The sequence below is a fragment of the Zingiber officinale genome, chromosome 10B (genome assembly GCF_018446385.1).
Source record: "Zingiber officinale cultivar Zhangliang chromosome 10B, Zo_v1.1, whole genome shotgun sequence".
NCBI classification, from domain to species: Eukaryota; Viridiplantae; Streptophyta; class Magnoliopsida; order Zingiberales; family Zingiberaceae; genus Zingiber; species Zingiber officinale.
In genome coordinates this window covers 21,792,189-21,814,950 of record NC_056005.1, presented here as the reverse complement: position 1 = coordinate 21,814,950, position 22,762 = coordinate 21,792,189, and the positions used below count along the sequence as shown (strand labels likewise).

The window sequence follows — 22,762 nt, the reverse complement described above, 5'->3', positions numbered from 1 at the left end:
TATATAAACCAACCGCGTCAACTAATGGAGGAAAGAATATGATATCAATGTATAGAGTAGTATCACTATTATATGAATATGTGCTTATTATCATCAAGTTTTCTTTTACAGTTACTAAATGATGGCACAGCTTCAGTATGCCTATCACTAAATTCTACAAAATATCTTTTTATTACTCTGTTGCAATCGTTCCTAGACATTTCGTATCTAATTTGTTTTCAGTTATGTAGCATTTGCAATACAAACGATGTTGTGGCTTTACAAGCTTCGCGCCTGTATCTTAACCCATCAGTAGGAAACGACCAAGTAAATATAAGCTCTATCAAAAACATAGTGATGGCAAGACAAAGTGAGCAAACATCTTTACGAAGGTCTCCCATGCACAAAAGACGAGAAAATCCATAGAACAGAACTAAAGTTGAACGTACAATGAAAGAAGAAATTTCAGGTGTACATATCATGTACGTAACCCAGTGGGCCAACGACTTCTTACATTCCATAAGCGCTTTGATATTTCTACAAAACGATTATACTTGAATATTCAAATCCGAGAAGCATACACCCAGAAATTGCTGCAGCTTACATGAACGGAGGGAGTATCACCCATCGTCGTGGATACCTAGGTCTCCCCTCTTTTCCATCAAACAACTGCAACAAAAAGTAGATCAGAGACAGACATAACAGTGATGTAATTTGCATCGGACCATGCAAGACATATAGTAACTGGATTTAAATTTCAGAAACCAAGCATATAAAGTAATTGCACTCAATAGAGAATGGTGTTAGTTTACCTTCTTGAGTCGCCGGTGCTTTGTAAGGGCCCAGTTAGTCATAATGAGAGTAGCCACTACAAGGAACACACAACCTGGTATTGTTTGAGTAGCCATATTGAAACCAAGCCATTGATAGATCTCTGTGGTGTAGTTTGCACAAGTCACTATGTTGAACAAAAACCCACGAGGAATCTGGTAACCACCATTACCATCAGGGCTCCTGAGGTTCCTCAAGATGAGATGGCAGTAGAAGTTTGCGAGCTGGCAAATCAACCCAAATGTGAATCCAATCTTTATTTGAAAATCACCAACAGGTGTATACAGTGGGTGATTCACATGGTAAGCAATGTATGCTCCGAAAGTCCAGTAATAGGCACAGTTTCTGAATACATTGGAGAGAGGTGAAGTTGCATGGCTGAATCTATGAACAAAGAAAGTCTCCAGAATACGCTTGAAATAATGGAAGCACCAATAGTACAACGCATATGTCTGGACTGGGTAAATAGTACGTTCACCCTCATAACCGAAGTACTTGTACACTGGAAAGTAGTAGAAAACTGGATAGATAACTAAAGGACCCAAATACTCCCAGAAGAAAAGAGTGCTGTAAGAAACTTGAACACCTAAATCCTTGAAAACAACAGTTAGGTTGTTCGCATTGCCATCGCAATAGTCTGCTAATTTTTTCTTTGGGATAAGCACCACTGGTTTTCCTTTACTTCCAGCTTGCAGGGGAAGGGTAAGGCGTTGTCTTGAAGGATAATATTTTTTAACTGCAATTAAGAGGAATCATATGGGACATTATTGTTAGTGATGTACTTCGAAATCTTAAGAAGACTTGCATATCTTGACAGAAGAAATTGAATAGAACTAACAATATTAAATATTATAAAAAAACTCTAATGTAACAAACAATGCATGTATGTTGATTATGACCGTAACTGTACTAGAGGAAGTTCATGTTGATGCGACCTTTAAGGTTTTGATGTTTGTTTGATTATATGTTTAATAAGATATAGTCGACCAAGTTAATTAGAAGTCACAGGTCAAGACTGACCTAGGCAAAGGGAAAAGTTCAAGCAGATCAAGGTTGATCGGATGCTTGACAATAGAAAAGTCAAATCAGGTCCAGATTGACCAGATGTCTGCAAAGATAGAAGTCCTAACAGATCAAGATTAACCTAGGCAAAGGTAGAAGTTCTGACAGTTGTCTAGGCAAGAGAGTTCTCATAGGTCAAAGTTGACTTAGGCAAGTAAGAAGTCATGGAGGAGTGAACTACAAGCAAGAGGAAAATCCTAAGGGAGTGAACCTTAAGTAGTGAGAAGTCTTAGAAAAGTGAACTCTAAGCAAGTGTGACCGCACAATCGATTAGACCAGTGTTTTATAAATATTGCTAACGTAATTTTACTTTTACTATTTGTATCTATTGTGCTAATTCAGTGTTGCAAAAAAGTCTTAGTAAATCAGGTTGATCGACCATTGATGAGCAAAAGAAGTTCAAACATGTCAATTAGATCAAATATTTAGCAGGTAAGTAAGATAAGTCCTGAAGAGACCTTTCATTCTGGAAGGTAGTGAAGACGTGTCCCAGTTGGGACAACCTTAGGTGTTGATTCGACTGACAAAAACTAACAGAAGTGTCTTAAATCGAGATCAAACAGTCCTAACTATCAAGATTAACTCATGTATAATCATATTATTTGTAACTCTATTTTGCAAGACTACTTTTATTATTCTTGTTGTACTAACTTTGTTTTGCAAAAAACATAAAACTAGGTTGACCAAGGGTTTGATTGACCGAACATGGTGGTTCGGTTGACCGATCCAGGTAGATAAGCACAGCCAGATTGTGATCAAATTTAAAAAATAAAGAGGTTCAGTAACAAATATGGAAAGTATAGAATGGATATGATCGGATCGAATAGTAAAGGAAACTCCTAGGGTCCAATCACCTAAACAGGTTCAGTCAACCGGAAAAGAGAATTTTGCGAGATCAATTAGATCAGACCGGAGCAAACAAGGAAAGAAGCGGGGCGAGTCGCCTAATAGAAGTTCAATTGACCGGAAGGGTTCAGTTTTCCAGTCGATCGGATGAAGCCTATAAAAGAAGTCTCGGGGTCCAAGGCTTACTTCGATACCTTTTCTCCTGCTGCTCAAATCGTGGAGAGACTCTCCGACAACCTACGCCTACATTCTACTTTACGTTGTCGATATAATCTATTACTTGCATTTATTTAAGGCGATAGCAGTGTGTTACATCTTACTCACATCTTGTACGAGCTTTCTTCCTTCTCCGAAAGCTTTTCGGAGAGAACTTTAGTGGATTACTCATTCGGAAACGATCCAAGGGATCGTGAGCCTTGGAATAGCAGTTGCTGGACTGTGAACCAAGTAAACCGAGTGTTTATTATTTCCATTGCATCTCTGTTTAGCTTTGTTAAAAAGAAAAGAAGTTTTTAACGATATATTCCACCCCCCCCAATTGCACTTTCTGATCTATCCCTTAGCATGTTGTCAAACTGTGTTAAATTGCACAACACCTATTGTTGGTGATTAAACATAGCTGAAAGAACGTACAGAGGCAAGAAAACAGGTCAGGATCTTCAGAGTGCATCAGTTCTCAGATTCATCTTAAATTACTTGAGAAAAGAAAACGACAGTGGTACATATACATATGCTAACCTACTTTAAGATAACTCCAGTATGCATCATTCTATACATGTGGATAGTGTAAATAATAATTTTATAAAAAAAACTCAAATGAATCATGTCTATTTAAGATCAAATTTTCTAGCTGTCAAGCTTTATATAAAATCATATTATAATGTCAATGTAATTTCTAATTCCTCTACTTCTGAGTTCCTTTGAGAATCTGAGTTGAACCAATAATAAGAAAATCCTAGTAATCTCCCTTGTTCATCTCTTTTTACTTGCATTTCTACATAAATTTATTTGTATAATAGCTTTTCTGGACAAGTAACCTGTGACATTTTGACAAAGTGATATAGGAAAATTGTTTTGTCCTTTGTCACAATAGTGATCAAGTGAACCTCTACGTTGATAGTCAATTAGATTAATCTTAATTACAATTTCTAGTTTATTATAATTCCATTAAGCTTATATAGCATCAGTCGAGTCTTGTGGACCAACTTTAAAGGATTTAGCTACATATGCAATGTCTACAAAAATAATGGAAATCAACAAAGTTTAATCGCAAACAAATTTGCATCATTTATTCCCTATTATTCTTTAACCCCTCTTCCAAGAAGATTAGTGGTCTCTTCTCAAATACCTCACTTGTGGCACTAGATTCTGGGTTGTTCCTAACAAGATTCTTAAGTGATTCATTTGTATAATGGTCATTTCTCAATGAATGATTTCATGAAAGATTCAGAAAAAAAAAATCATTTACACTCCTTGTGAAGTATTAATTTATTACCTTCTTTTATGAAAAGATTGCAAATTTCTTTTGGGTATATAAAATTAAACATTGGACTCATGCTTGGGGATAAATAGTCACTTAATCGAATTTAGCATTGTATCTTGGACCATAATATTAAAATCCTGTCAGTACATTAACTAAAGACAATGCATTCCAACTAAGTAATTCCATGTGATGGGTTGGGACTATGCTGGCAGAGAGGGGTTGATCATGTGAGGGAGGGTATTCAACATAGAAAAGTATAAGTTGAGATCTTCCTAATACCTTTTGCAGTGAGTGAGTGAGGTAGTGAGTGAGTGAACAATTTAACAAATATTAGATTCATCAAATTTTATTTTTATTTTTGATAATAGGTAAATGGTCTTCTCCCTTGTTCGCCTATCAAGTAAATCCGAAGCACAACTTATGCATACTCAAAAGCATACCTCCAAAATATTTGTCCCTAGATTCTTCGCTTTGAACTTAGTCAAAGTTGCTATTAGTAATGAATTTCATTGCAAATATATAGATTTTCTTTATCCAACCTTTTCATCATTTTGTTTCCTAAGTATAGATAAGTTAGCAGAATATATGTGCAGGCTCTAACAAAGCATATGCATAAATACCAATTTTTTTCATTCAAGAAATCAAATGATAACAAAGGAAATTTAGTCAAAATTTAAAATAACCTTTTCCATAGTAAACTAAGACATTAAAACCTAATTTTATAAATATATCAGAAAAATATGAAATATACTGATGTGTCACTATTATAATCTTGAAACTATTAGATTTGAGATCATAAATCACTTCATCTACATATTTTTAAGCCACATACCTACAATCAATCACAAATATTGAAGATTAACCAAGACCATTTACTATTGTTCAGTACATAGGCACAATGTCAAATTACTACTACACCACAAAAATTAACAAAAAAGATATGAATGATACGCAGCTCAAGTGATGCCAAAGTACCAAGTTTGTAAGCATAAAATTTTAGGTATTGTCTTCTAGCCATTCTACTCAATATTGCTGCAAAGGAGTGAGCATGTCTAAGTATAACCATTTCACTTTAGCTGTGTGCTTGTGCTCACTGGCGTGTGGATGTAGCGGGTTCTCTACGAACATGAACATGAGGAAAAAAAATTAAAGGCCTGAAGTAACTTACTTCGAGCATGTATAGCTTCCTGTAAATCGCTCACAGTAGCCTGAAAACGCACGCCAAGGAACAAAACTTTAAACTTGTATCGATGAACAAATCTATCAGAAAGAAAAATCAAATCCGAAAACTTCTAGTAAGTACATCGAACCATAAAGAGTAACAAACTAGAAATACAAACCACCGAAATTTGTGACAAAGAAATACCTCGATAATGAGCTTTTCGAGGGTTTTTGGACAAATCCCTCCGACAAATCATTAAAAAAAAAAATGAAATCCCCTTATCAGACCGAGAGAAAGCGAGAAATACCTCATCGGTAAGTTCAATCCCACCCTTGACGACCTCCCTCCCATTGCGAGACACAAGGTTCACCTTCATCCTTCTCTACCTCTGAACGTGGCAAAGCAAGAGCAGATCACAAACGAGGACGACAGCCCATCTGTAGCATCTAATATCTATACCGAACTATTTCGACTCAGATCCGACAACGTTGGCCGAATGGGGAAAATAAAGAAGTTACGCCTTGAGATCTACTGGATCCGTTGGATCGGCGAGCTCCTCCTACGTCCGCCGTTCATCGTTGGTCTCGCAAGTCTTGTCTATTGATTGGGAGGTAATGCATATGGTTGGGAGTCGGAGAATCGAACTAACCAAATTTAATGAAAAACAAAAATGCAAAACAATTGATAAATATTTTTCGGAAAATATTTTTTCTTATTAATGTTGTCGACACCATAGCTACTCGTAGGTTTGGGGAGCACAGACCATTTAAATTTCTGATCGATTATAATTATATTCTTTTAGTTAAAATGTTCCTTGTGATGGTCTAATAATTAGCGCATAAAATATTATCATCATAAAATCTAGAATTCGAATCTTAATAAAATCGAAAAAAAAACATCTCCCTTATATATTAATTATTATTTTAAAGATTAATAATACGTACATCTTTTTACTACCATTCTTTTCGTTAAAATAAATGAAAAAAAAAACCCTTCAATTTAACCAATAAAAATAAAATATATAATTCAGTTCTATTTTTCTCTCCTCAGTTCAATTGAGTGGTAAAAGGCGTCCAAGGCTCCCGTCAATCTGTCCCAGTATCAGTACGGGAAGTGGCAAATCTCCATCGACCTAACACCTTCCCGCCGGGCTCTCTCCCTTCAGTTCAAGCTTGGCAGGTCGATGAATTCCCGCTGCCGGCGTCATATTGCTCTCTACCAACCTCCTGTTGAAGTACACCTCCTCCGATCTCATTGCCCGCAAGCTCGGAAAGTGGGCCGTGGACTCCGATCGGTCCGACCGTACGTTCCTTGCACTGCGGCAACGACGACAAACCGCTCGCCTTCGCCGAGGTCGAGCCGCACGAGATCAGATGCATCAGCGCCGCCGTGGCCTTCACTCTTCCGCTTAAGCAGCCTCCTTCCACCCTCTCCTTTTCCTCTGATTCCGCTGTCACGATCCGGCAGCCATCCGCCTTGATCAGCGCTTCCAGCGTCTCGGGGCTCGGCGACGATATCTCCTCTCGGCTGAGCTCGGAGGCGGGGTTCTCTACCATCGTCAGTGTCTTTGGCTTCTCGTCTTGGTTCTCCTCGGTCGGATCAGATCGCCTGCGATGACTCCTGTGCTCGTCCGTCTGGGTGGACGCGTCACTCGAATTGATGGTGGAAGAGGGAAAGGTGTCACCTTGCACGCGTTTCCGGGTCTCCAAAGACTTCCCGGAGCCGACGGAGGAAGAGGCGGAGCTTTGCATGGAAGCGGAGGAAGAGGAGTAGAAGTGCAGGATATGTGTTCCTTTGAGCACGTACTCATTACGATGAACAGGGTGGATGAAATCATCTCCCAACAGGTCATGCCACACATAGCCATTTCTGTACTTCCTGATATGCAACAAAACGAAGCATTGAGGGGGAACAAAAAAAACAATCATCGAGATCAGTTGATCCTTCTCCAGTGTTCTTACCTTTTGCAAGACCAGGAGTACATGTCGGCCATGCCCCGGCCTCTGAGAACATGGAGACGGCTGATGACATCTGCAAACAAATCGCTCGATGAAATGCTTACAAGAAATTTTGATGATGTTTTACATTACCCATTACCTCTGAGGTAGAGCCCTTCCGCAGAGGAGAAAGGAACCTCTATGAAATGAGGTTGGTCGAGGTTGCCATTCCTTGAGACGTAGTAAACCACTTGAGCCTTTGGTCTCGGCCTCGGCTCTGTCCACACCTTTGTACTCTCTGCGCTCGTCTTCGAAGTAAGCTCAGCTCTCCCTCTGGAAGCAATTGCCATGGCTCAATCGTCCCAAGGTTTAAGAAGGTTTTCTATAAGGAAGCTAGGAATTGAAGAGTGGCATTTACTGAAATGAAGTCAGGTATAGAACTGAAATAAAAAGGACTTTGAAAAGGAAGAAGAAAAGAGGAACAAGCACGAAGTCAACCCTTGGCAATAAGTTATCAACCTCCATGCAGCTTTTCCTGCTCCCCAAGCTGCAGTGACACAGAAAAAGTTGGGTGTGATTTCAAAACGAAGATGGCGCCACAAGTATCTGTACCATTGGTCCACTCATTGGACTAATGCTCAACTCAGGTGTCATGTCCTGAAGAACTTGTTTGTTGTGCTCCATAATAAAGTGAGATTTTGAGTTTATTAGACTTGGAACTGGACATATAATCCTTATAAGAAGGTGTCAAATTCCAAGAAGAGGTGCAAGTATCACGCTGCTCTAACACCAAAGACAAACAAGAACAATTTGAGAGATGGTAAGTGCTGATGCGTACAACAAGAAGGAACTGGAGAGTCAAGTGAAATATAGACCAAGGCATCATTAGGTCACATCCATCATGTGGGAGGAGACCCGTCATTTGTTCTGTCTCCAGGTAACAGACAAATTGGTGTTGAAGGTGGCCACAATGTGATCTTAATCCAGAAATGGGAGCTCGCGAGCTGGACGAGTCATCAAACTCAGTGAGCTGGCCGTGTCCTTTTGCTAAGAGCGTGTTACGCGATTCGCCGCAAAATGGAAAGAATATGTCATTATCCCGATGGGAAAATGGGGCTGATACGGCGTATAGTGATCATCACTTCTCTTAAGCACGAGTCTTAATCTATTCCCGATCGACTTCAAAACCGGCCAAAATCTCAAGGCTCCGCCCATTACTTCTCCTAGGCACGACTCTTAGTCTACTCCCAGTCGACCCCAGTGCCAGTCGGACTCCCAAAACTCCACCCATCTTCACCTAAGAACAACTCACATTCTACTTCTGGTCGGCCCTAGTACCGGTCGGACCCTCAAAGCTCCGCCCATCACTTCTCATGGGCACAGCTCACAATCTATTTTCAGTCTGTTCCAGGGCCGCTCCGACTCCCAGGGTTCCGCCCGTTACTTCTCTTGGGCACAACTTTCAATCTACTCCCGTTTAGCCCTAGTATCGGTTGGAGCCAAGGTTCCGCCCATCACTTCGCCTGGACAGGCTCCCAGCCTACTCCTAGTCGGTCCCAGCGTCAGCCGAACCTCAAGGCTCCACCCATCACTTCTCCGGGGCACGACTCCCAGCTTATGTTGGATTTTGAGAGATGTCCTAAAACAATGTTATTATAATTTTACTATTTATTTGATAAATATATACATTCACTATTTGAGTGCACATTCTCTATGTGTATGATTGGATCTTAAACTCATGTACTGAATATCCGTGATACAATTCATAACATGAGAGAACTTGCGATTGAATCGCAACTTTTGAGTATCTCTACATATGTAATTATGAATGTATTGGAATATTCCTAAGTCGATGAATTGATGAGTTCAGACATCATCGATTCTGATAGACTAACACAGGTTATACTCTTTAGTTAAGCCAAGCAGTTGTTTTCTCACAGGCTGGAGACATTGGGATGTTAAGAGTTAAACGTGGATGCTAGTTATGATAACTAGTTCATTGGAGTGACCTACTGTAAGATTTCATATGTTTCTTTACATATATAGATATGTCGATGAAGCTCTAACTGCAGCTCAAGTGCAAGTTTCCTTACTTGAGGTATACAAATCACCTTAGTCATGGAGGCTTATACTTTGACATCTTAAGCATCTCATTGAAGTGTGGACCCAAGATGATTGGGTATAAGTCGAAGTACCCGAAGGTGTTTAGATAGCCCACAGAGGACTCATCGCTCCTTGTGAGAAGACATATACCCTATGACCACTCGTTAGGATTGTTACTCAAAGTCTTTAGCCAAAGCATCACATGTTAAGAGTACGAGACTCTTAGACACATGTCCGAGTAATTTAAATCCATAAAATGAGGAAGTATTACTTGGACTAGGTGTAACGTAGTCAGTATAGTGGGGACTGACATATAAACCATGTCCTGAATCAAGTGGGTATAAGATGAGTGAAGGGAACATGACATGACTTACTGTAGCTGTTGAAAGGTTTGGAAATGGTTCCGAGATCAACCTATGATTTCCCGATTAATTGGGGCTCATGATGTACTACCAGGTATCACTCATGATCACTCCATAATTATTAGTTAATTATGGGCGGCTAACATAATCGGGAACCTATAAGGTCACATGCACTACGAGTTTATCTAAGAGACATAAAATGAGTTTGAGAATTGGATTCTCATATCGAAAAAGATTAAGTCTAGTTGGACTAGACGAAGAGCAAATATGGAATTAGAGTGACACAACAGAAGCGCGAATAGGTCACATCTTTTGAAAATGAGTTGGACTATCTTTAGTTTAATTAATGAACTAAATTGGTTTGGTTCTTTAATTAAAAGAAGTTTGGTTTTGAAGCAAGAAGGTTTGGTCTTGAACCAAACAAAAGGCTATTGGTATGAATTATTGGTTAAAGGATACAGATTTGGATCTGATCCAAATCCAATAACATGAGAAGCTTCGGCTTCTCGTCTCATGTGTGCCCAACCCCTCTGGCAAGTTCCGACAACAACCAACAGCTATACTGATGTCAGCTGAAGTCACAGGCGTGGTCCAAACAGCAAAAGGCTTTGCCTTTTTGTTGCCCGTCGTCGCACGCGGACGAGCAACACTTGCTGCTGCTCTGGGGAGCTTCCATCGCCTTTGTGAGCGGCTCTGCCCGACAAATGTCCGACGCCCACCGGGCAACTGCCGTCCAGCACGAACAGCAACAAATTGCTGCTGTGTGTGCGTCACCGCCATTGTGTCGTTGGCCAACTTCAACGTCACCCATCTGCTTCCTCTCGATGGTTACCTGTTGACCCTGGACACTCTTACCGTCAACTAAAGCCATCAGCAGCGACTTTGTCATCGCCAGACAGCAACTTTGTGATAGTTGCTTGTCGGTTGATTTGTACCATTTGGTTGCAATTGTTCTCGGGTATAAATCAGATTGTGATCGCTCTCTCGAATCGAACCGTCTCCCACCTTCGGCTAATACCGAAGCAGAGACACGACTTGGACTTATTGAAGTCGTCTCGAAGATAGCTTAGCGTGGATACAAGTAGAGGCAAGGCTCGTGCGTCACTTGGTTGATCTCCTTCCCACTCCGGATCATCGAATGGAATCTCTTACGCATCATCTATCAGGTATACCTAGCGTAAATTTACTTTCTGTAAAATTTTAATTATGTGATCATGTCTGGTATGTTGTATCCTTGTATGTGTATGGGGTGTGTGATGTAATAATTAGGAATTATTATTGTCTTTATTTTTCGCTGTGTATGTTTACGAAACGTGTTTTAACACGCACCTGCATCGGGCTACCTAACAGTCTCCCAAACTTGATCGTGCTTTGACATGATTGTAAAATTATCTTATGTTGGATCGAGATGCATTAGAAGGGGGTGAATAGCGCTTGTGGCTATTTTGCTCTATTTAAAACATATCGAGTAGATAAACACAGCGGAAAGGAAAAGAACAAACGCTAACACAAGTTGGTTACTTGGTTCGGAGCCTGTGGCGACTCCTACTCCAAGGCCCGCGATCGTTGATCGCTTTCGGTAGGTAACAACTATAAGCTCGGAAAGTGTTATTACAAACTAAGTACAATATAAAAGCGGTAAGGAAACTTTATACCGACAAGAGAATACTGAAAACTAAAGCTCCGGGTTGTCGGGATATTGTTGTAGCACTTCGGGGTCGTCTTGTTAGCAGTTTGTAGCAGAGGAATAGCTTTTCATTTTATTTCTCTAGCTGCTGGTCGATACCCTCTTATATAGGGTGTTCAAGGCGCCTCCATCAAACTCTAGGGTGCCTCCAACCCGAAATCATATCTCGAAATCAACTCTGCGATAAGCCTCTGCTCGCTACGCGTTATCCACCTAAAGGCGCCTCCAACGCCACTCCAAGGAGTCTCCAAGCATCGGTTCAAGGCGCCTCCAATCCCCATGAAGGCGCCTCCAGTTCCACTTCGCAGCCAGCTTCAGCCTTGCACCCGAGGCGCCTCCAAGCTCCATGGAGGTGCCTCGGATAGTGTTCATCCAAGGTGTGACTTGCTCGTTTGTTCCTGCAAAATGTTAGTCCCAAACACATACCCTGCAAAACAAAGTTAGCACATAATAGCCATAGTAAATAAAATATTGACAGTCTCCGGACTGTCCGGGTCTGACTTCGGATTTCCTACCGGAAACCCTAGGTCGACCTGACGCCTACTGTTCCCTCTACGAGAAACGCGTCCTCACCTACTCCACTCAAGAGAGTTTACCTTTTGCCAATTCGGTCCTCCAGACCGATTGGACTTTTGCTCAGCGTCTGATGCTTCCGGTCTTCATGCTGGACACTCCGTCCACGACCCGTCTAGACTTCTACCCGGTTCGCGATACCAGGATTTCAACCTAGGGTTACCTCCCCCTAGGATTTTGCCCGAAGCTCCAACCCGCTAAGACTTTTCGCCTAGGGTTACCACCCCCTAGGACCTAGGGTTACCAACCCCTAGGGTCTTCCACTTGCGTAACCGCAGCTAGGACTTTTGCCTAAGTACACTTAGGACTTTCCCTGTAAAGCTCATTCAACATATTAGTAAACAAAACACCTTAACTTTGAACCCTTTGACATAATCAAAACCTAGGTTCGATCGTCTGATGCTTTCTGCACCAACAATCTCCCCCTTTTTGATTATGGCAATACAGTTCAAAGTTAAGTAAAATATAACAGTAATTACGAGAATTTCTAACAAGAAATAGGAGCATAAGTAAGCCAAAAAAATATTTTAAATTACAAACACTTACTCCAAAGCTCCCCCTAGATCAAAGGTTATATATTTAAATATGTTTACATTAACTTTGACTTTTCTTTCCCCCTTTGACATAAATAAAAAAAAACTCAAGTAGAGAGAGATTTGTTAAAAAAATATTAACTTTATTTAGTTTTAAGCTTCCCTTGAAGGGTAGCTAAAACAACAAATGTTTTGAAAAAACCCTTAGCTAAGTGTTTGAAAAGACTTAGTTCTTTCAAAAAAAAAAAACTTTTAAAAGAGTTTTTTTTAAAACTAATTTTTAAATATTTTTTAAATAAATTTTTTTAATGATTTTTAAAGAGTTTTTAAAATCATTTTTAAAGAGTTTTAAAAATGATTTTCAAATAATTTTTAAAATATTTTTTTAAATAATTTTTAAAATGATTTTCAAATAATTTTTAAAATGATTTTCAAAGAGTTTTTAAAATGATTTTTAAAGAGTTTTTAAAATGGTTTTAAAATGATTTTTAAAATGATTTTTAAAATGGTTTTTAAATAATTTTTAAAATTATTTTTAAAGAATTTTCAAATGGTTTTTAAATAATTTTAAAAATGATTTTTAAAGTATTTTTAAAATAATTTTTAAAGAATTTTTAAAATGGTTTTTAAATAGTTTTTAAAATGATTTTTAAATAATTTTAAAATGATTTTAAATAATTTTAAAATGATTTTTAAAATAATTTTTTAAATTATTTTCAAAAGGAATTTTTAAAATAATTTTTAAATTGATTTTAATATATTTGATTGAGCTAAATACATTTGATTAATTAAGGTAAGATTGTTAATTATTAAGTTATTTATTTGATTAACTAGAATTTATTTGATTAAATTGAATTTATTAAAATTGAATTTATTTGATTAAATTAGACTAAGTTCAATCTAGTTTCATCTCACCCGATTCTAAGTTATCAATCAGGTAATCTTAAATAATTTTGTGAGATGATTATCTTGAATTTAGATTATTTCTAAGGATAAATTTATATTTGAGTTAAACTTAGGTTTTTCAACTAGTCAATTAAATACATATTTCTAAGATTGGTTCCCAGGTCGTGGCGAGACACTCAACATTCTTGGGTATGAGATCATCCACCACTTCCTAAACAAAGCCTCTCAAAGAAATTATATATTTGATTTTCTTTTTGAAACCCCTAGGTTTAACTAGACAAGTGTAAATTACGCCTACGTCCTTAAACTATCCTGAATCTAAACATGCATATTAAAAGTAGAGAGTTCAAGCATTAAACAATTCTATCTATTGACAAAGACGATCTTTCTATTGGCTCCCCCTGGATCATAGCCCCAATATGGTTTATCGACGTAGTAGATCTGATCCTTGGGGACCCAATATAGTCCAAGTCCAACTTGATTAACCAAGTTCGACTTGGGGACCTATGCTTGAACTATGTTTCCATTTTTTCCATTAACTAAGGATAGATATGCTTTGTATTTTCTTTTGGTCTTAAACCCAAGTTCGGATTTGTTGAAAATAGCTCGCTGTTTTCCAAGAATTAGATCAAGATTCTTGGAACCCAGGGTGAACCGTTCCAATGTTTCCTTGAGTTCTTTAATTTGAGTTTTTAAATTAGAATTTTCTTCCTTAAGTTGTTGAACTTGAGTTGAACTTCTAATTTGAACTGACTCAGTTAAAAGACTCGAGTCAGTCGCTTCCTTAAGAGTCGTTACCTCCTTTTGGAGTGACTTGACCCGGACGTTGGATTTAGCTAACTTTTTAAACAAGTAAGGAACTAAATTTTTTAAGTCATCTAACTGAGCTTCGGCGAGTAGAGAACTTACAATGGGGTTTGGTCCTTGGGAAACAGATGCGGATCTGTGGCTTCACTCATACTCGGTTTCTGACTCGCTCTCGATTTTAGACTCGAGGTCGGACTTAGTTTCGACAATGTTGGCTTGCACTGGTAACGCAAGGAAGCTTGTCGGTTCTTCTTCGTCAGTCTCGGATTCGTCTGATTACTCAGACCAAGTTGCCTTTAATGCCTTCTTTCTTCGTTGCTTTTTGTTTGGACAATCAGGTTTGTAGTGCCCCTTATGGTTATAGCCGTAGCAGGTGACTCCGGACTTGTCCCTCGTGTTCGTTTGAGTCGCCTTTTTATTTCTGCAGATCTTTCGTACGTGCCTTAATAGTTCGGAAACAATCTCGTCTTCATCCTCCGATTTGTATTTGGACTCGGTTTTGGTTTTGCGCTTTGTTTTAGATTCCTGAGTTCTGCTTGTACCTGCAACCAAAGCAACACCTTTCTCGACCGACCGTGTATTAGTCTGCTCATGGAGTTCAAACTCTGCAAATAATTCATCTAATTTAATAAAGGAAATGTCCTTAGAAATCTTGTACACATCTACCATGGATGCCCACAAGTTATTCCTCGGAAAGGCATTTAAAGAGTACTTGATTATGTGCCTGTTGTCTACCTTTTGTCCGATCGCATGAAGCCCATTGAGTAGATCTTGTATCCGGGCATGGAGTTGGCTAGCTGTCTCATTTTCCTGCATTTTAATATTATATAATTTATTGAAAATTAAGTTGTGTTTACTTACTTTAACTTCGGAGGTGCCCTCGTGTAGCTCGATTAGCTTTTCCCATAGCTCTTTGGCACTCAAGAAGGGTCCTACTTTGTTGAGCTCTTCTTTTGTCAACCCGCATTGTAGCATACAGGTTGCTTTGGCATCAGCTTCAACCTTCTTCTTTATACTAGCGTCCTAGTTGATACATGAGACTAGTTCTCTCGCGCCGTCACGTGGAAGTTCGAGATCGGTCTGGATAATAATCCACATCTCGACTTGCGTCTTGAGGTGGTATTCCGGTTCTTCCAATAGCCAAAGTCCTCGCCGGAAAAGAGTGGCGGGCGGACTGTGCTAAAACCTTCTTGGAGGGTCATTAAAGAGTCTAGCACACAATAAACAGAAAAAGAATGTCCCAGGACTTGATCCTGGATTAGCAGTGCGGTATAAAATAAGAAAAGCGAACTCGAGTGGTGTTGTACCAACTTCAAGCAAAAATCGATTCGAACAAAAAATAGATCGGAATATAGCAATTAAACTAATTCCAATCGACTCTGAAAAAGAAACCACGAAAAGTTTGCTTGACTGGTAGTTGCACCAAATCGAAGCGACCCCGCTCTGATACCAATTGTTGGATCGAGATGCGCTGGAGGGGGGATGAATAGCACTCATGGCTATTTTGCTCGATTTAAAATGTATCGAGTAGATAAACACAGCGGAAAGGAAAAGAACAAACGCTAACACAAGTTGGTTACTAGGTTCGGAGCCTGTGGCGACTCCTACTTCAAGGCCCGCGATCGTTGATCGCTTCTAGTGGGCAACAACTATAAGCTCAGAAAGTGTTATTACAAACCAAGTACAATATAAAAGCGGTAAGGAAACTTTATACCGACAACATAATACTGAAAACTAAAGCTCCGGGTTGTCGGGATGTTGTTGTAGTACTTCAGGATCGTCTCATTAGCAGCTTGTAGCAAAGGAATAGCTTTTCATTTTATTTCTCTAGCCGCTGGTCGAGACCCTCTTATATAGGGTGTTCAAGGCGCCTCCATCAAGCTCCAGGGCGCCTCCAACCCAAAATCATATCCCGAAATCAACTCTGTGATAAGCCTCTACTCGCTGCTCATTATCCACCTGAAGATGCCTCTAACGCCACTCCAAGGCGCCTCCAAGCAGCGGTTCAAGGCGCCTCCAATCCCCATGAAGGCGCCTCCAACTCCACTTCACAGCTAGCTTCAGCCTTGCACCCGAGGTGCCTCCAAGCTCCATGGAGGCGCCTTGGACACTGTTCATCCGAGGTGTAACTTGCTCCTTTGTTCCTGCAAAATGTGTTAGTCCCAAACACATACCCTGTAAAACAAAGTTAACACATAATAGTCATAGTAAATAAAATATTGACAGTCTCCGGACTGTCCGGGTCTGACTTCGGATTTCCTACCGGAAATCCTAGGTCGACCCGACGCCTACTATTCCCTTTACGGGGAACGCGTCCTCACCTACTCCACTCAAGAGAGTTTATCTTTTTCCAGTTCTGTCCTCCAGACCGACTGGACTTTTGCTCAGCGTCCGATACTTCCGGTCTTCATGTTGGACATCCGGTCCACGACCCGTCCAGACTTATACCCGGTCCGCGACACCAGGATTTCAACCTAGGGTTACCTCCCCCTAGGATTTTGCCCGAAGCCCTGACCCGCTAAGACTTTTCACCTAGAGTTACCACCCCCTAGGACCTAGGGTTACCACCCCCTAGGGTTTTCAACTTGCCTAACCGCAGCTAGAACTTTTGCCTAAGTACACTTAGGACTTTTCCTGCAAAGCTCATTCAACATATTAGTAAACAAAACACCTCAACTTTGAACCCTTTGACATAATTAAAATTTAGGTTCGATCGTGGGATGCTTTCCGCACCAACATCTTACGGTTCTGTTGTAGTTTATTTTAGAATTTTTCTGAAATTATTAAGATTTTTTTATTTTTAGAAATTTCCTAAATTGTTAGAAAATTTTATTTTTAGAAAGTTTTTCTGAAATAATTTTATAAAATTAAATTTTGAAATATTCTGTTAATTTATAAATTTTCATTTCTGAAATTTTAAGAAATATTCTATTTTTAGAAATTTCCTAATTTGTTTGGTAATACCAAATCTGGAAAGATTTTGAAATTTCTTAAAAATCTAGATTTTAAATATTCTAAATTAAATTATAGAATTAATGTTTTTAGAATTTTTAGATTTATTAAACTATTCTATTTTTGGAAAATTTCCTAAATAGTTAGGAAATACCAAATTTAGAAAGATTTAAAAATTATAAAAATTTTACATTTTAATTATTCTATAATACATCAAGAAATATTAATTATTTATTTACTAAATGGTTAGAAAGTTAATTTAGAAATTTGTTTCCAAAATAATTAAAAATTCTTGATTGATAGAAAGATTCTAGATGAGATATGTTAATTAAATTTGGAAATCGATTTCCTAATTTGATTAGATAAATCTTGATTTATTAAAATCAGATTTATAACATATTTTTATTTCTAAAGTAGAATTATAACATAAGTAAATTTATGCCATGTTTATATCATATTGTATGTCATGTAGATGCATTAATTATGATATGATTAAATTTTTCCTTACCTGCGAAGTGTCATGTCATTATTTTTGTCATATGTACGATGTGTCATGTCATTATTTATGTCATGCATGTGATGTCATATAGATAGTTGATTTGCATCATGATGATGAGACATAAATCCCTTACATTAAAATATGAAAACATACACATTCCGTTAATATGGTAATAATCAAGGTTTAAGTTCTTGTTTGAGTTGTTAGTCAAAGTCAAGCTCAATCTAAAATTAAATATGTTCAAACTATAGAGATACATTCTCATGATTAATGGGTCGGTTTTAAACTTGAAGCATTGATTTGTTGTGCCAATGCCATGATTAATGTGGATAGAGGTGAAGTTAAGTGATATACATTTGATGTATACTTATTAATATGTTAACAACCCGATATTTATGTGAAGATCAATCAGTTGCTAGCATAATGTGATAGTTGCATATAAGTGATATGCAATCGGTAAACTTGTTACCTACCGTTATAGCTAAGAATGACTTGTTGGCCAAAGTCAAGGTTGTTCTTATCTATAATGGATATCAACCCACTTGGAGAAAACCTACCATTTCCCAAATTCATAGTAAGGGCTTTTGAATTCGATAAGTAAATGGATTTCGTATTTATATGTAAATTGTTTATATTTACGAAATAAAATCATCTTTCTTAAACATGCTCAATTGTGTATTTTTAGTTTATTAAAGTTAGAATGTTTTCTTTGAATTTGCGCTCGACTATGGAAACAAACAAACTGATCAGGCTACCTCATATTACCATTGTGGTAAGATGTGACATTGGAGAAGAAACGACAAGATTTATTTATAGTCCATGAAGAAGAGAAAAAGACATCTGATGTCCTATCTCCTATCTTCGAGATTGGATCTCATACTATTTCTTTAAACACTTAGGTATTGGATACTGAATGTGCTTCACATATATGTAATGACATAAGTGAGCTAAAGAATAGTAAACGATTAGATAATCAATTAGCTTCCTAAACATGGCATTGTCATCTTGGTCATATAAGTAAGAAACATGTATCCGAATTACACTAGTATGCAATTTTTGGAATCATTTGAATTTTTATGCTTAAAAGGCAAGACGACATAGTTACCTTTTATTTGAAAAGGATGAACAAGAGTATGATGGATTGGGCTTTGTACATACCGATGTATGTGAACTAATGTCAACTCATGCACAAGGAAGTTATAGCTACTTCATCACCTTCATCGATGATCACTCACGATTCGAGTATGTGTATTTATTGAAATACAAGGATGAGGCTTTGAAAAGATCAAAGGGCTAAGAAATGAAGTAGAGAAACAACTTGACAAAAATATTAAGATACTTCGATTCGATCAAGGTGGTGAATACTAAAGTCAAGAGTTTCATGATTATCTAAGAGACAATGAAATATTGTCTCAATGGACTCCGCCTTACATACCACATGTGATGGTATATTTGAAGGTGAAACCGAACCTTGTTGGACATGGTTAGGTCGATAGTAAATCATGCAAGTCTTCCCAAAGCCTTTTAGGGTTATGTATTTGTGACGGTTGTTTACTTGTTAAACAAACTCACAACTAAGGCAGTCTCGACTATTCCATTTGAGATATGAACTAGTTAAATCCTCAATTATCTTATTTGAAGATATGAGGTAGCCCTTCTTAAGAAAGAGGACTGGATCAGAGTAGCTAAATGCTAAATCTAATAAGTGTCTATTAATTGGATTACCCTAAGGAAACTACGGATTACCAATTCTAAGATGCCTTGAAACAAAAAGGATGTTTATTTCAAGACATATTGTATTTCTAGAGAAATGGTTTCTCTTTCAAGAAAATAAGTGGGAGTGAGGTTGAACTAGGTGTCACGCCCCTAAAGGAATCTCTGCCAGAAGAAATTTCGGTAGCATCTCCTCTGTACGGGTGACAATCTGAAACATTACTACATACAAAATATACATCAGCCACACTCGGCTGGAATATACACAATAGAAATAATATAACCACGTAATTAATATACACAACCTACCCGGCTGGACATAAATGAATAAAAACAACCACACAGTTAACAACATCCCACACGACTGGAAACATGCACAGCGGAAGACACAAAATAATACGAACGTAAAACCAACAACGGCACTAACAACAATACCTACAACCACCAGATTAGACTCTAAAAAAAAACATCGACTTGTTCAAAACCAAAATACGCAAAACTAATATACATCCAAAAAGTGACAAGACCCAAAAGAAACTATCCTCGAGTGTGACGTGGGACCAACAGCCGAGACTCTCCAAGCATCCATGACTCATCTATCTGTTACCTGGCGAAAGAAAACCAATTTGCGAGGTGGTGAGTATTGGAACTCAGCGGGTAAGGAAAGAGATAGTGCATGAACATAACATATAACTAGAAAGTGAACCAAGAGTATACAGTCTCATAAAAGAAATAGCAGATACTAAAATAGGACCATAATGAATGCTCATACCTGAAACCATATCCTAAGCTAGGTATAGAAGTTCAGAAAGTAGTACTAATCTGCTACAGTACTGCTCATAGCTACAGAGGTAACATGTAAGGCATATACAAACTTCCAATAAGTAAACCAAGGACTAAACCCCTACAACGAGGGTATATCTCATCATAAGCAAGCATAGCAGCATAAGTGAGCAACAACAGTAAGTAAGCAGTAACAACATATATAAACAGCAACCAAAGCAAATATAATAATAAACAACGTATGCACGAATGGTCACTCCCGCCCACCTCTCTGCACCATGACCCCTGTATGGTCGAGAGGTCGGGTCAGTGATAGACTGTACACCACTCCAGCTACCACTCACACGAGTGGTCGAGGGGACAGTTGCATAGTAGCTAACTAGCTACATCTGCGACGGGGGTCTTTGCTGCTCGTAACTCCAACTACCACTACCTATGAGTGGCCGAGTGCGGCATGACAGGACAAGCGACATCAACTCCAGCTACCACTCTCTCGTGTGGCCGAGGATGCGACATGCATGCAATGACATGATGCGAACAATGCAACAGTCATCATATATATATATATATATATATATATATATATATATATATATATATATATATATATATATATATATATATATATATATATATAAGCAGAAACAGGTATACTACATGATGTCAGCATGCTCAATATCATACATAAATAAACAACAGTCAAAGCATATAAACATGGTATCTAGTATCTGCTACTGATCATGGACAACAACAAGAGACTGTATAGATATGGAAACGAATTTCTCAAGGATTGCGTGGAAGTATCAAGCGTGGGAAAATAAGAGTGGAGTCAAGGTAAAAATAATTCCTTATCCAAAATAGTTCATGCACCAAGGTCAAAGTACTAAAAGAAACAAAGCAAGAAGTACCCGCCTTTACATGTAGATCGTGTCAACCGTCTTCAATCAATGACCTGCAAATCACGTGATGTACAATTTAGCTAATTTCATAAACAACACCAACTAAACCGAAACCCAACTTAATTAGGGGAAAACCCTAATCCAACGAACCTCAATTCACCCAAATCTATCAAAATTCCCAACTACCTTTCAAGAGCCAATACTAAAAGCAAAAACCATATTGGGTTCACACCTCAACCTACCAGATGAGACCACAAGTTCAATGCTAACTCAAAAACAAGGATACCACAGAACAAACCTCCAATCGCAATCGCGCTACCCCATAGCTATCTGAAAAAAAACAACTCATCAACGGAATACATCACACAACACCCACAATTATTCGATGGACGAAAACAACAATCAAATGAACCCATCACTTCCAAACAGACATGTGTCTACATTCAAGGTTCAAATCACCAATAGTCGGATCAAAACCTTTGAGGAAAATTGGAAAGAGCAAAACATCATCTCAACTATCCGAGACCACCTAGACCTCTATCCTGAATCCAAACCATCGAGCAGAAACCATCCGAACACCAAATTCACTTATAAACACCCAAATTGGCAGCATACCTGTTCCACATAACATGAGCCAAGCATCATCGTCAACCACAACTAAATCCCCAAAACTGAAATGCCTTACCAAGATTTTGTCTATTGCTTCCTCTCCGGCTGGAACCTACTTCAACGCAATTAGGACACGGCAGGAAGTCTCTGGTGCTCACGTGAGGAGAAGGGGTCGGCAGCATCCGAGGGTGCTCATGCGAAGAAGAGAGATCGCCACTATGGTACGGGAAGGAGGCAAGGCCGACGGCTGGGCTCGTCGTGACCGGCACTAATGTGGCGTCTTTGGTACTGGCGGAAGGAGGAAAGGCCATCAGCGTCCGAGGGTGCCCGTGCAAGGGAGAACGAAGAAGGCAGGAGTTCGGTAGAGGAAGAGGTTCGGCGGCGCGAGGAGAGGGCGCGGGACGAAGGTGGAATCGGGAGAGGGAGTTCGGGCTAGGGCACGATAATAGGATTAGGTTTATATAATTTTGAACTTAGGTCTAGAAAAATTAAAACCTAAGTTTATTGCTCAATCAACTCCCATTTTTTTGTTGGGATCTCTAAATAGGCTTCCATGTAGCCTATAAATTTGTCCCCTTAAAATACGCCAAACGAGCTCCAAAAAATTCTTAGAAAATTTCTAAAAATTTCTGAAAAATCTAATAAGATTATTTGTCAAATAACCATATTTTTAATTATTATTTTGTTGCCGTATTTTACATTCTCCCCCACTAATAAAAATTTGGTCCCCAAATTTACTACTAACTCAGAAATCCTCATCTAAGGATAACAACCAAATAACACACCCATATACTAGTCCATCGTAGTGCCATGATCAAATTCTTAACCGAAAAGGATTAACTCTGTGGATTATGAGCTCACCCTGTTTCAGTTACTCTCACACTTCTATCTAGACAACTGTGGTTAATCGACTGCCATAAACATAACAAAGGAGAACAGCAGAGATTATGAACATTCTCAATACTGAATCCTAAATGGATATAAATTGAACCACTTAAACAATTCAAAAAATGAAGTAGAATGGTTTAACCATCAC

At 38.6% G+C, this 22,762-nt stretch overlaps 2 protein-coding genes across 2 annotated transcripts; both read right to left on the bottom strand.

Annotated features, from left to right (window-relative positions):
- Positions 1-379: 379 nt before the first annotated feature.
- LOC122030184 (very-long-chain enoyl-CoA reductase-like) lies at positions 380-5,852 on the bottom strand. The gene is made up of 4 exons (XM_042589354.1): positions 5,671-5,852; positions 5,370-5,409; positions 792-1,546; positions 380-648 (listed from the first exon to the last, which is right to left on the bottom strand). The coding sequence occupies exons 1-4, from the start codon at positions 5,737-5,739 to the stop codon at positions 580-582; spliced, it is 933 nt and encodes a 310-aa protein (XP_042445288.1). The 5' UTR covers positions 5,740-5,852; the 3' UTR covers positions 380-579.
- A 418-nt stretch (positions 5,853-6,270) lies between these two features.
- On the bottom strand, positions 6,271-7,821 carry LOC122029970 (protein SOSEKI 5-like). Its single transcript, XM_042589113.1, has 3 exons — positions 7,461-7,821; positions 7,325-7,394; positions 6,271-7,241 (listed from the first exon to the last, which is right to left on the bottom strand). Exons 1-3 carry the CDS (start codon positions 7,648-7,650, stop codon positions 6,530-6,532), a joined length of 972 nt encoding a protein of 323 aa, XP_042445047.1. The 5' UTR covers positions 7,651-7,821; the 3' UTR covers positions 6,271-6,529.
- Positions 7,822-22,762: the final 14,941 nt, after the last annotated feature.

What these genes read in the sequence shown, in the direction of transcription:
- LOC122030184 (XM_042589354.1), bottom strand. Translation starts at nt 5,739, where the DNA reads ATGAAGGTGAACCTTGTGTCTCGCAATGGGAGGGAGGTCGTCAAGGGT. An exon ending in GGATTGAACTTACCGATGAG is followed by an intron (nt 5,410 to 5,670) that starts GTATTTCTCGCT and finishes GTGCGTTTTCAG; the next exon opens with GCTACTGTGAGCGATTTACA. An exon ending in AGCACCGGCGACTCAAGAAG is followed by an intron (nt 649 to 791) that starts GTAAACTAACAC and finishes TTTTTGTTGCAG; the next exon opens with TTGTTTGATGGAAAAGAGGG.
- LOC122029970 (XM_042589113.1), bottom strand. Translation starts at nt 7,650, where the DNA reads ATGGCAATTGCTTCCAGAGGGAGAGCTGAGCTTACTTCGAAGACGAGC. An exon ending in GGAAGGGCTCTACCTCAGAG is followed by an intron (nt 7,395 to 7,460) that starts GTAATGGGTAAT and finishes ATTTGTTTGCAG; the next exon opens with ATGTCATCAGCCGTCTCCAT. An exon ending in TACTCCTGGTCTTGCAAAAG is followed by an intron (nt 7,242 to 7,324) that starts GTAAGAACACTG and finishes GTTGCATATCAG; the next exon opens with GAAGTACAGAAATGGCTATG.